This window comes from Leptodactylus fuscus, chromosome 6, assembly GCF_031893055.1.
Source record: "Leptodactylus fuscus isolate aLepFus1 chromosome 6, aLepFus1.hap2, whole genome shotgun sequence".
NCBI lineage: Eukaryota > Metazoa > Chordata > Amphibia > Anura > Leptodactylidae > Leptodactylus > Leptodactylus fuscus.
This window is the reverse complement of record NC_134270.1, coordinates 7,691,582-7,706,486: the sequence shown is the minus strand read 5'-3', so window position 1 is coordinate 7,706,486 and position 14,905 is coordinate 7,691,582. Positions and strand designations below refer to the sequence as shown.

The following is a 14,905-nucleotide window of genomic DNA, read 5'->3' as shown; positions in this document are numbered from 1 at the left end:
GACTGGAAGGAGGTGGGGGAGACTGGAAGGAAGTGGGGGGGGGGGGGGGGGTAGAGCTCAGGGTCTGGCCCCGTGACCTCAGAGTGCCCAGATCTGGATGTCTGCTGCCGTTACCGCAGGGTTTATGGGGGAGGAAACAGTCAGAGGCAAAAACTGTGACATTAGCTGGATGGACGCCAAGGCTCGGAGCAATCGCAACGTATGGAAGGGGGCCCTCCACTGCGACGCCATCGTCACCCAGGGCACAGGCCGGGCACCAGAGGAAGACAAGGTGGTGCCATGTTCACCTATCACATCCCTGCACCACCATAGATATCTGCACACTGCTACACAATGACGTACAGAACATCAATGGCGGATGGTGGGACAGTGCCCGGCGGTGGTGGTGGGGCCTGGACTGCTGTAGATGTCTATTCTGATATTCTAAGTTACAGCCCACCAGTGACATCAGCCCTGCTGCTCACCAGTGTCAGTCTTTACTGCAATGCTGGAATTCCACTCAAGATCAAAAACTCCATATCTATCTCTATAGGAAGTGCCTGAGCATTCGGGGGAAGGCCCAAACTTCGATGTGGTCACAAAACTCTGACCAGATTCTGCCTCCATATTGGATTGGCCCGGAGGATTATGTTGTATAACGTATCACACTGTAAGCAGTTTTGTTACAGTGTTAGAGGACTCCCAAAAAACAGATACACTCAAGGCCACTGGGGTCATGCTGCCCTGGCTCTGTGTGATGCCCGTCATCGCCTCAACCACACATCGAAGCAATGAACAAGTGCTGAAATACTCTGCGCTACAGCGCACACAGTGATGGCGTTTGCACCCCTGGACAGGTTGTACGTGTAACCTATGACAGTACAGACAGTATATATTATATTATATATATACACGCACAGATGCTTCGCCCACCCGCTGTTTATACAGCCTCATATACATTAAGATTCCACATACAGCAGAATGTATACACATGTGGTGCGCGAGCGCCAAAAAATTCCCCGAGACGATAAACAGACCCAGGAAAGTGACGGGACAGGAAACTAATCACTAATGGATAAATCCTCCGAGAGATGACCCCAACGCCACAAGACGGATTCATCGCGCTCTCCGACAGATGCCCCGCCTCCAGTTATGTAGATACAGTATCACAATGTACTAGTTACATCAGGACGTACACTCACCGGCCACTTTATTAGGTACACCTGTCCAACTGCTCGTTAACACTTAATTTCTAATCAGCCAATCACATGGCGGCAACTCAGTGCATTTAGGCATGTAGACATGGTCAAGACAATCTCCTGCAGTTCAAACCGAGCATCAGTATGGGGGGGGAAGAAAGGTGATTTGAGTGCCTTTGAACGTGGCATGGTTGTTGGTGCCAGAAGGGCTGGTCTGAGTATTTCAGAAACTGCTGATCTACTGGGATTTTCACGCACAACCATCTCTAGGGTTTACAGAGAATGGTCCGAAAAAGAAAAAACATCCAGTGAGCGGCAGTTCTGTGGGGGGCGGAAATGCGTTGTTGATGCCAGAGGTCAGAGGAGAATGGCCAGACTGGTTCCAGCTGATAGAAAGGCAACAGTGACTCAAATAGCCACCCGTTACACCCAAGGTAGCCAGAAGAGCATCTCTGAACGCCGCACAGTACGTCCAACTTTGAGGCTACAGATGGGCTACAGCAGCAGAAGACCACACCGGGTGCCACTCCTTTCAGCTAAGAACAGGAAACTGAGGCTACAATTTGCACAAGCTCATCGAAATTGGACAATTGAAGATTGGAAAAACGTTGCCTGGTCTGATGAGTCTCGATTTCTGCTGCGACATTCGGATGGTAGGGTCAGAATTTGGCGTCAACAACATGAAAGCATGGATCCATCCTGCCTTGTATCGGTAACGGTTCAGGCTGGTGGTGGTGGTGTCATGGTGTGGGGAATATTTTCTTGGCACTCTTTGGGCCCCTTGGTGCCAATTGAGCATCGTTGCAACGCCAAAGCCTACGTGAGTATTGTTGCTGACCATGTCCATCCCTTTATGACCACAATGTCCCCAACATCTGATGGCTACTTTCAGCAGGATAATGCAATGCCATGTCATAAAGCTGGAATCATCTCAGACTGGTTTCTTGAACATGACAATGAGTTCACTGTACTCCAATGGCCTCCACAGTCACCAGATCTCAATCCAATAGAGGAGCATCTTTGGGATGTGGTGGAACGGGAGATTGGCATCATGGATGTGCAGCCGACAAATCTGCGACTGCAACTGTGTGATGCCATCATGTCAATATGGACCAAAATCTCTGAGGAATGCTTCCAGCACCTTGTTGTATCTATGCCACGAAGAATGGAGGCAGTTCTGAAGGCAAAAGGGGGTCCAACCCGTTACTAGCATGGTGTACCTAATAAAGTGGCCGGTGAGTGTATACTCCAGTCACACCCAAAGCTGCACATCAGGACGTATACTCCACTCACACCCAAAGCTGCACATCAGGACGTATACTCCACTCACACCCAAAGCTGCACATCAGGACGTATACTCCACTCACACCCAAAGCTGCACGCACAGCCAGACATCAGGACGTATACTCCAGTCACACCTACATATCAGGACGTATACTCCAGTCACACCCAAAGCTGCACCTACAGCTAGACATCAGGACGTACACTCCAGTCACACCCAAAGCTGCACTTACAGCTAGATATCAGGACGTATACTCCAGTCACACCCAAAGCTGCACGCACAGCTAGACATCAGGACGTATACTCCAGTCACACCTACATATCAGGACGTATACTCCAGTCACACCCAAAGCTGCACCTACAGCTAGACATCAGGACGTACACTCCAGTCACACCCAAAGCTGCACACACAGCTATAGGAGGTCGCGCACCTGAGAGTTAACAGAAAGGCAGCGCTGAACGTTAACGACTAAGGCCAATATATATCTGCATGCAGGTGGGGGCCGCAAGCTACATGACCTTGTGACGGCAACTCAGCCAATCAGAAGTGGCCCAAAGTGATGGCTCCTCCCACCTACAGTTTTTTTTTTTTCAGGACAGGCTCGAGCCAATGGAGACTTGACTATTAGGGTGGAGGATACCTGACTTTCTTCCATAGACAGCGCCACGCTTCTCCTCAGGTGGTGTGCGGTATTGCAGGTCAAGCACCTGCTGCAGTACCAGCTCATGGACAGGTGGGGCGCCGTCGCTGGAAGAAAGCAGCCATCTATTTTTTCCCTCTAAGGTGGGAGGTCATGAAGCCTCTCCATCCACGGACTCACCTTGGAGCATGCAGCGGTAGGCGGACTCTGATATGGCGTAGATGTGCGGCGGCATCTCGTGGCGCTTCTTCCCCCGGTACATCTCAATGATATTTTCGGAATAGATGGGGAGGTTCTTGTAGGGGTTGATCACCACGCAGAATAACCCGGAGTACGTCTAGACACCGAGAGAGAGAGAAAACAACTGGAATTAGAAGCTCGTCTACAGTAAATGACTAACGCCCTCCTCGCGTGCGCGCCGATGACAACCGTAATAAAACGCGACATTAACCACCACCAGTGTAATTAAGATATCAAAATGTACGCAAGCGCACCGGCGGCAAGACAATGCTAAACCAAGGAGCCGTGCAATTATGTCCACCAGGAGGCAGAAACACCATCTGTTATATGGCCCCTCCCCTTTGTCTATCTCACCCATTCAGCAAACCCATGGGGTCATGTGACTACAGCCCTGGAGGTTAGGGGGGGTTACATCCCTGATGGGAGCGGCGCGATCCTCACACCAGGGCTCCGGCGTTCTCTATGGGAGCCAGTTGTGTACGGTGCACTTTGACCTCGGGATCGTGAAGGTCCCATCAGGCAGAACTTCAAATCTTGGTGCAATTAAAGGGGCGCTCCACTTTAGGAAACCCTAACTGATAGAAGAGATCCCGTCAGCCAATCACAGACCACCTTCTCTGGGATCAGGGAATCCTGCCAGCAAGTGTTCCCTGCAGCACCACCACAGGGGAAATGAAGTATTACAACGTGTCCAGTCACATGTCTGTATAACCCTGGAGAGGACGGGTCCCCCTTTATAACCGACGAACCCCCCTCCATGAATTCTGAACCCCCCTGTGCGCTGCGCAAAAGTGGAAAATTCCTTTAAAATAATATAATAATAATAAAGGCAATTTTTTAAAGAAATGTTTCACTACAACAGACTCTGCTCCATCTGCACACGCCCTTGTAGCTGCACACGGAGGCCGATAAGTCCAGGCCTGCAGAGGCCGCACATCTCCTTATCTGTCCTCACAAGGCGCTCGGCCCGTTCATTCAAGACAATGCGGCTTTGCAGAATATGGGCATGTGCCCTGCTACACCCTGGGGCCTAATAAGTACAGGCCACACACTGAATTTACTAGTCCACTACACCCCTGTATGGCCAGTACCTGTAAAGCTCTGCTCACCCGCAGATTACTGGTCCAGGAATAGAATGCCAGAATGACAGTTTAGACCGACACAACAGAAAGCTAATAGAGAACAGAGGTGAAATCTAAAGCTGCATGCGGATTTATAGGCCGCTCAGGAACTGCAGAAAGCTGGGTATATAAAACAAATGTCAACGACCGCCGGCATCAGTCAACGTGCGGGTTTATTCACCCAGCAAAAACACCAACCCCTCAGAAACAGAAGGGTCCAGCTCTGCTGAGAAAACACCGTGCGAGTTCTACTTCTGTTTACTCAGAGAATTCTTTCTCCATCACGAAAGGCCCCGGAGATGTGTGGGAAAGTGCGGCCGCAGCCGAGGGCCAGAACACAGCCGAGGAGCGGGCGGCCATGTGGTGCCGCCTCACCGGTGCCCTCCCGGGATACTGGCGACATGCCACAGGCCAGGGACATCACTGCATCTGCCCCAGCAGCGGACACTCGCCGCACCGTAATTTCCAGAAAGTGGAATGGCGCTGTTTTACGACAGGATTCTAACCTGTCCCTGGTTAGTCTGCAGGAGCCGCAGATCTATAAACCCTGCAAAGTGGAAACATCTGGTTACGTCTGTGCCTCCATGTAGCAGAGCCCGCTGGGCCATCACCACCCATCCGACAATGATAGGGGGGTGGGGGGGGGCAGGAGGATGTGCGGCCAGGTGTGCAGGAAGACCCATTGTATATGTGCACACGTGCTGAAGAGAGCGGCCGGCATGTAAGGGGCTGAAGGAGGCCAGGTGCACACCAGATATTTATAGAGGCTAGGATTGTGAGGAGGGGGCGAGAGATGAACATGAGACACCCCCAAATCATCTGTTAATCTAGGAAGTTAATAATTTAAACACTTTCATGGTAGAGGAGGGGGAAGCGCTTGGCTTACAGGACTAGACCCATGTAGGAGTCCCAGGGAAGAGCTACGTGTATTGATCTGTATACGGGTGGCACAACCATATGGCCATATACACATACACCTCGCCAACAAGAACCGCCCCCTCAAACACAAACACCCTATAAACGATTAGGGCTTAAACATGTTTAACCACTAGATTCCCAAAGCATGACCCCCCCAGGCCCGCTGCATTCTCCAGACCCACCAGCCTGCCTCTTTGGGCTTCCTGACATTCCTGAACAGAAGGATCCAGCGGCTGAGATTACATTCAGGAAACCCTCCTCAAGACTGTCAGCCCCGCTGCTTAAAATACCGGCCCCCGACACCCTACATAGTCAGGCTTGTTGGTTTTGGCACCAAGTAAAGAGCTGAGAAAGTCAGTGAGAGAAAACCCAACTTTTCGGAAATCTGTTAAGAATCGACGAGAAACCTTGGGAGATTTGTCTAAAGAATATTCGAGAGGAACGTCTGGTGGTTTGGGAACCTCTACTGTATGCCAGGATGGGGTGTATGAACCTTGTCGGACTCAGAAGGGCACTAATGCGGAAGGGGGGGGGGGGGGAATTCTCAAACTCCTACCAAATTTTTCCAAAAAAAGGAATCTGAAAGGAAGCAGATAACGTTGCATGGAGGCATCCGGTTGTCTTTCTAACAAGGCCCCCCTGGGGGTTTCCAAGGTCCCCATTTGGGAATCGCTGCTCTTCAGACCCCAGAGTATAAGTGGAGGCCCAAGGAGGGTGCAGGAAGGTAACCATACTCGTCTCTCCTGGACTCCATCAGTGTCCGCTGCCGGTTCCCGTTCTCTCAAACGACATTGGTGGCCAAGAGGGACCAATAAGGCCCGAGACTGGGGCTCAGCAGTCACGTGGAGCAGGTGACACACTCCATGGACCAATCACAAGCCTCAAGGTCCCCTGGGGTCGCTGGACTCGTTCAGGAGGTCCAAAGAGGACAGAGACCTGCACCAGATGCTGTAATGGAGCCCAGGAGAGGACATCATGTCCGACTTATGATCCGGCACCTTCCAGGTTTGTCATTGCTCTGGAATAGGACTAAGTGTGCGCTGCGACACTACACCCGGCGGCGCCCTGCTACGCTGCCGCACACGAACAACACTGCTGAGCCATCCATTCTGGATCTTAAAGGGGCCAGAGAGGTTAGTGAAGTTACCATTCAGGATGTCTGTGTTTCCCAACAGGAAGATTACCTGTGAGGTCTACGGGATCAGAGGACGGGAAACACGAACAGCAAGAAATCTCCAGGAAACCGAACAGAAAGACTAAAATTACACAATGTGAAAGCAGATTGTCAAAACCTAGGCAGAGATAGGATCACGTGAACTACCAGGCCCAAAGCCTGAGGCTGCACTACTGCCACTGTGTTTGGCTGCAGCACTCACCCAAACACTCCAAGCAGATTGGGACGGGATCCTAGGTGTCCGACCCCCACCAACTGTCAACCGATATCCCAGTCTAAGCCTAGAAAACCCCTTTAAAGATGACCTTTCACCTCCTCCACTTTTTGCATCCTTTAATAGGCTTCTCTGCCCTGATTCCAGCACAGTTGGAATTTTTCCTCTAGCCCCCACCATTCCTGAGCCATTGGTCCTGTTAGTTTCAGTACACTTAGGCTCCCACTGCCCGGTGGGCGGGTCTATTATGAAACAAGTCTAGAACCGCCCACCTGACAGACAAGCTAATTGTACAGAAACTAACAGCATCAATTATTCAGGAACAGTGGGGGCTAGAGAGAAAGTTCCAACAGTTCCAGAATCACTGAAGCGGTGCTGGATAAAGGATGCAAAGAGTTGTCGCTGATGGAAGTAATGAAAGGATCCCTTTAAATCTCACACAGGGGCCGGTACCCAGCAGAGGTGCGATACTGAAGACGAGGCATTAACTGCTGAGTAATTGGGCTACCCGCCCTTCAGGAGTCTGGCAAAGCTGCAAGATTCACTGACGGACACCCAGCTTTCCCATAAACAGATGAAGTGGCACTGAAGACCATTCCCAGCAGTCCCGATTGTACTTTATCCCCAGTATCCCGTCACTTCAGACCCCGGTCTGGGACCTTATAATGTGGGAAGGGGGAGGTGGCCCTTTAAGTGGGAATCAATCACCCGAGCCCCTCGATCCCCGATGATGAATGACTCGGCCAGGAAGGGAAATAAACACAAGGGATCAGGAATGTGCGGGACCAAGTGGAGGGAAGAAGCCGTCTATCAGGGAGGAATGCGGGAATGTGTCGTACCCTGGCCCCACTCCAAGGACACACACATACCACGCGGCCCCCAGACCCACGGCCAGATCGGGAATACTGGAGCGATACTTCACCCCCTCTGCCAGTACTGAGCTATGGGAGATTTACTATGTGCTCCAGAGCTGGAATCGCGCCTGGAACAGACGATCATTGAGATTAGACTAAGGACATAGACTGCGATCATCATGGCGGCTGACGGGCTACGGCGCACCCTAAAAAGATGGAGTCGGGAATCCGCCATATGTGGTGGTCCTCAGAGACCCAGGGAAGGAATGGAGCCAGCCATCAGGTCTTCTCAGGCCACCTTAAAGGGGATGTCCGCTCCTATGAAACATTGAGACTTTCTAATATTTCGATACTTCGCCATTTTTTAATATCTTTTTGCTTTTGTTGAATCCTGGACTGGTCCCGCACAAGGAGCTGCAGCTTATTACGAGGATCTCAAGGATGGGACAGAGATTTGCAATTTGCAAATCGATTTTTGGATCTAATTACAATATCTAATACTCCTATCCTGTCCAAAGCTGTATCGAAAATCCTACTGCTCCCCCTGCGACTGAACAGCTCAGCACCATGGACTCAAAGACTAACCCCTGCCCAAGTCAGTGGGGGCGGACAGCTGGCACCCCTATGTAATGAGACCACAGCGCTCGCTCGGGTAGCCGGTGCCCCCTGTCTCACACACGTGGCTTCTGCTCTAGTCACACATCATTCAGCTCCGTCCTCTGTCACACACTGATAGACGCGCAACGCTGAAATCTCCGCCAGCAGGAAGTGCCAAACCTCGCCCTGACATATCTGTGGCTAAAATGGGAAGGCCTGTGGTTGTGTGCAGAGGACGCCCGCGGTACCCTGCACTATAAGTACAGGGATGGGCTACGGTCAGGGGCCGCCGCCATTCTGCGGGCGCAGGCAGGAATGCCAATCTCAGTATGGAGCCGCGCCTGGGCATAGGGGTCAGGAAACTGCGGGAATAGCGCCCCCCATAGGAGGAGCAGCGTACAAGAGCATGTATGTATGAGGACGACCTGCAGGATCACCATGAATCAGCACCATCAGAACTGCACGTTATACTCCACTCACATCCAAAGCTGCAAAAAGAACGGGTCACTATTTATGAACACCGACCTCCAACAAGGCATAGAGCTGAGAGAGCAGCTTTGGATGTGACTAGAGCACAGGATACTTGTATAACTTATGTACCAAAGTAATTCTCAGGGATCGGCGGCCGCTTGCGGAGTTTCCCTTTAAAACACTTTTTCCCCTTTTTTTATCACCCCGCATATTTCAGGATTGCAAAACTTTGTTCCCGTTTGTCTCGAGAAACTTCACGTCCAGATTCCAACTATTTGAGAAGGTAACGAGTGCCAAAGGCAGAGGCCAAAGCAGCGCAACGTAAGACAATGGAGGGGAGGGGGCGCTGCGGTGACATCACAGATTATATTTGTTACCGCTGTCACGTTCCTGCCCCCTAATTTGGATTCTAACCCTCCCTATAGACACGCACAGGGCTAAAAATGTAATCAGTCTGCGGTCCTCCAAAAACGAAGGGCTTGCTGCAATACTCTAGTTTTCCAGCGGGGGCACTGCAGGGAGACCAAGCATTGACATTCTTATCGGGAGGGTTCAGCATGGCAGCTGCTACTTCAGAGACGACCCTCTCCCCCCCGACCTACAGGAAAACTGCGCTTCCTCCCACGCGTCAGATTCTTTTCAAGACAGACAATCCAGGAGGAAGTTTTTAATTCCTCGAATTATTATTATTTTTCCAAAAAGGAATCTCAAAGAAGTCAAAGGAAGCGGAAAAGAGAGGACGACAAAAATAAGACCACAAAAAACACTGCAAGCAACAATGAAACCTTCCAAAAGCCCCTTAGGAAATTCTACACAGCCCCCATATGTAATACTACCTGTGGTCTCTTAAAGGGGCGGTATCTTAAAGACATAAGGGGGGGGGGGGGTTTGGGGGAGTCAATCAAATGCAAAAAACAGTTCCAAACTGCAGCACTGCATTTCACCAGTAGTGGCCACTGTAGCTTTTCTTTGGATTGTGGGGGGTTCTAAAGCCGATCCTTGGCGATCAGGTCTGATCCATATTAAAGGGGTTGTTTAGAATTAACGTGACCTTTAAGAGGTCCTACAGGTAAGCCAGGTCCTTAGCCATGAGTGATCACAGCCAGTAGTGATGAGCGAGTGGTATTCGATCGAGTACCTCGCTGGCATAGGAATGCGTGTAATCGGCTGAATACCAAGCGGTTAAACGTATTGAATATTCAAAGTGTTTAACCCCTTGGTGTTCGGCCGATTACACGCATTCCTATGCCGGCGAGGTACTTGATCGAATACTACTCGCTCATCACTAATAGCCAGGCCAAGAAACAAGAAGGAAATCCAAAATAGAAGTTGATTCCAGCCAGGTTTCGTGGAAAATTGAAAGATTCTTCTTTATTATTTAAAATAACATAACATGTATGACAGCACACATCTCAACAGGAGCATGGGCGACAGTCTGACGCCCATGCTCCTGTTGAGATGTGTGCTGTCATACATGTTATGTTATTTTAAATAATAAAGAAGAATCTTTCAATTTTCCACGAAACCTGGCTGGAATCAACTTCTATTTTGGATTTCCTCATTGTCAAGCTCCGAGCCGAGGGAGTGTATTCCGAGCTGAGCTTCTGAATTGGGTGGAAAAAAACTACATGTTGGAGATTGATTTGATGCTGCAAGTTGGCTGAGTATAAATTCCGTTTCCCCCATTTCCTCTATGCAAGAAACAAGAAGGTTCTGCACCAGGAATCGGCCACCTCTGGCACCTCGGCGGCTGTGAAACTACAACTTCCAGAATGCCCTACTCACTTCTATGGGAATATCAAGGACCTATGCATGCTGGGAGTTGTAGTTCACAACCGCTGGATGACTGTAGTTTGCCAACACCTTTACAAGACCCACTGCACTAGCAATTAACCTCTTCCAATAAACCTCCTTGAAGCCTGGCATAAGCTCCACCCAGTCTAAGGCTAAACTGAATGAGCAGAAACCTGAAAATCTGAACCACAAACAGGACCTCCCCCCCAATTTACGTCAGAAATCTGTTCTGGCGTCATATTTATAAACTTAGCCGAAGACATCCGTGTTCAGAAATACTCCGACCGGACATACCCTCGAAGTGATCCACGGGTGCACAAGGGCTTTCCCGCTTCACCATCAAAGACATTTTGTCGACCTTCCCGTCAAACTTATTAGGTCATGAGAAAGCCATTTTATTTTGGAGGCGACGCCGCCCCTCCATGAGCTGCCACTTATCTCGCGCTGCCGATAAGAACTCTCCACGGATTCCTCCAGACGCAGACGGAAATAGAAAAGTGACAGACGTCTGCTTTGTATAGCGCTCCGCGTCTCCGCCTGACGGCTTATCTCCTGGCGTACGCTCCTCTACACTGGTGACTGCTTCCATTCCTTACCTCTGACAGGCTGCATACTTGTGCATACTTGGGCAGACCGCAACGATTTCTTGGCCAGGTCTCGCTACTTCTTGGCCACTGACCACAAAAAGCTAGCCGCATACTGGAGAGAGGGGTTTATAGGATGAGGGATATAGGGCCGGGGATGTAACGAGGAGGATATAGGGCCGGGGACATAACGAGGAGGATATAGGGCCGGGGACGTAATGAGGAGGATATAGGGTCTGGGATGTAATGAGGAGGATATAGGGCCGGGGATATAATGAGGAGGATATAGGGCCGGGGATGTAATGAGGAGGATATAGGGTCTGGGATGTAATGAGGAGGATATAGGGTCTGGGATGTAATTAGGAGGATATAGGGTCTGGGATGTAATGAGGAGGATATAGGGCCGGGGATGTAATGAGGAGGATATAGGGTCTGGGATGTAATGAGGAGGATATAGGGTCTGGGATGTAATTAGGAGGATATAGGGTCTGGGATGTAATGAGGAGGATATAGGGTCTGGGATGTAATTAGGAGGATATAGGGTCTGGGATGTAATGAGGAGGATATAGGGTCTGGGATGTAATGAGGAGGATATAGGGCCAGGGACGTAATGAGGAGGATATGGAGGAGATGCATCAGAGAGACGTAGAGCGGGACAACAGCTTAATAATGCATGGAGCATTTCTAGGAATCCAAAGGAGGGGGCTGAAGACATCTTAAAGGGGTTGTCCAGTTTAGGCAACCTGTCAGGGAGGGAAGACGCCCTGCAGAGGAGACTCCGCCCTTAGCTAGAGGTCTCTCTGGAGGACTTGTCCTGTCCTCCATTTACACAGACATGTCATTGTTTTCAATGGACAATGTGTAATGCTTTAGTTGCCCTGCGGGGGAGCTGCAGTAAAACACAACACTTACTTCCAGGTTTCCCCTTGGTCTACAGAGCGTCTCAGCAATGGTCGCTTTATGGTAGATTATTATCAAGGAGCCCTTCCAACAAGCAAAGCGGAGAACCCCTCTAAACATCTAACCATAAAATAACACTGCAATGGGTTTTCCAGACTGTCCGGACATTTTAGCAGGGACATCATCGGTACATAACATGTGACCCCCCCCCCCACCTCGAGTCTCCACATCATTAAAGGGAAAAGGCCACTAGAAAGAGCCCCCTTATGAAATCCTGACTAATGGGCATCACTGTACCCACCATGCCAGCCCTAAATGTCTTTGTAATGAAGCAACGCCCCAGAGCGCATGATAGGACGAGTATATGGGATCAGAAATTTTTCAGCACTGATGTAACCCATTGTTACTAGAAAGATTTAAAGGATATTGCTGGTGACAGGTGACATCACTAGAGACAGGTGACATCACTAGAGACAGGTGACATCACCAGAGACAGGTGACATCACCAAAGACAGGTGACATCACTACACCTAACATATCCATAAGGGCACACAAAGCCCGCCATCACTAACGTGCCGTGAACGGGTCCCACCCTGCCGCAGCACAGTCCCGGCCTGCCCCTTTAAGCCATCCATAAACCTGCGTGCGTGTAATCACCTAATGCTCGGTTATTGATTAGAAAGCCTCCTGCAGAAGAATAATGAATAATCCTCGAGATGGAAAAAAGCTCAGGGTGATGACAGCCGCTCGGGACACGGGGCCAGGAGATGACAGTGTTGTTTACGTGACTGCAGATGGGAACTTGGCTGGAGCGTTCTGCAGGCCCCTCGGAGAGCAGGGGACCCCACTGGCAGTGAAAGGGTTACACACAAAGTGACCAGTGCACAAAGTCCGAACCTCCGCAGCAGCCGTGACCCCGATGGTAAATATTTGGTTTCAATTGAGGATAAAAAAATTACAAATGAAGTTTCCGCTGAACCTCGTGCGGAAGTCGCGGCTAAAGAAGGATTTATTACAATCATGTCTGAAAGCCATAAAAATCATAAAAATAAAAATACATTTAAAGGGGTCGTCTGCTTCCTGATGGAATTTTTGTAATGGCTTTGCAAATATCGCAGCGAGCAAGATGTGGCAGTCACATGACCACCACCCCAATTACATCCACTACTGTACAGGGGCTAAAAGGGATCATAGATGGGTCACATGGGTGTATCACAAGACCACCGCCATCTTGAGTGGACGTCACGTGCACGTCACATGACCAAAAGCACCACTCTCCTGATCGCAGGGATCTCAGCAGTCAGACCCCCAGCAAGTGTCTTTAATGATAAACCCCTTTAAGTATGCATCATAGACTGCCCCTTGTTTGAGTGGTCACTGCTCCCCGAAACCTCACAATAACCTTGTACTAGTTCAGAAGCATGGCCCCTGGATTGGGTGTTGCACTTCTACTCCATTGAAGCAAACTGGACCAAGCTGCAATACCACACACAACCTGCCAGACAACGGTGGCGCTGCAGAAACCAGAAGAGCTAATCAGACACAGACACGTCACTGCAACATAAACAGAGAAGAACTTACATAGATGAGTCCCGAGTAATATCTGTCCTTCAGGTTGTGCAGGACCGAGGCCTCATTGAGGCACGTCAGCTCTGCCATGTCTTCCACCTTGGAGAACTTGGGTGGGTTCATCTTCTGGATGTCATCTTTGTTCACCATGGCCTTCTTGCCATTCTCGGCTAGCTCCACCACCACTTCATCACCTCGCTCCTCTTTGATGCTGGCTGCCTCAAACCCATGGCGTTCTGACGGCACCCACACCAGTTTCTTGGCCGTCCAGTCCGCCTGCGTGGCGGGATTGTAGACCACATCACGGTCCACGAAGAGGTATCGCTCGGGGTCATCCTGCCCCACTCTCTGAGACATCATGGAGTCACTAGGAATCACCTAAAGAGAGAAGACAAATCAGTAAAGACCGGCTTAGATACACTGATAGAACAGGCTGTAACATATCAGCAGCTTAGATACTACCAAGAATACAAAGTAACAGTTTCACTTCACAAAAAAGAAACAAAACATGATTACATAATTCTGTAACCAATTATACCAGAACTCGTAGATGACCTTTACCCCAAGGACTAAAGAACTCGGGAGAGAAAACCAAATCCTCCTGGTATCAGCATAGTGAAAGCACATACGGTATATACAGAAGACACAACCTCTGTAATATCCACTCCAGTATATATTCTTGTACATAGGAGTAGTATTATAGTAGTTATATTCTTGTACATAGTAGTATTATAGTAGTTATATTCTTGTACATAGGGGCAGTATTATAGTAGTTATATTCTTGTACATAGGAGTAGTATTATAGTAGTTATATTCTTGTACATAGCAGTAGTATTATAGTAGTTATATTCTTGTACATAGGAGCAGTATTATAGTAGTTATATTCTTGTACATAGGAGTAGTATTATAGTAGTTATATTCTTGTACATAGCAGTAGTATTATAGTAGTTATATTCTTGTACATAGCAGTAGTATTATAGTAGTTATATTCTTGTACATAGGAGTAGTATTATAGTAGTTATATTCTTGTACATAGGAGTAGTATTATAGTAGTTATATTCTTGTACATAGCAGTAGTATTATAGTAGTTATATTCTTGTACATAGGAGTAGTATTATAGTAGTTATATTCTTATACATAGGAGGTAGTATTATTGTAGTTATATTCTTGTACATAGGAGGTAGTATTATTGTAGTTATATTCTTGTACATAGGGGCAGTATTATAGTAGTTATATTCTTGTACATAGGAGTAGTATTATAGTAGTTATATTCTTGTACATAGCAGTAGTATTATAGTAGTTATATTCTTGTACATAGGAGTAGTATTATAGTAGTTATATTCTTGTACATAGTAGTATTATAGTAGTT

At 48.9% G+C, this 14,905-nt stretch overlaps 1 protein-coding gene across 1 annotated transcript in view; it reads right to left on the bottom strand.

The window, feature by feature from the left end:
• MYH10 (myosin heavy chain 10) overlaps positions 1-14,905 on the bottom strand; it is a 68,282-nt gene that overhangs the window by 43,799 nt on the left and 9,578 nt on the right. The window contains exons 2-3 of the mRNA XM_075279286.1: positions 13,549-13,914; positions 3,281-3,437 (exon numbers count right to left, since the gene is read on the bottom strand). Coding sequence (XP_075135387.1) covers positions 3,281-3,437; positions 13,549-13,896 — 505 coding nt within the window. The 5' untranslated portion in view covers positions 13,897-13,914. The remainder of the gene's footprint in view (positions 1-3,280; positions 3,438-13,548; positions 13,915-14,905) is intronic.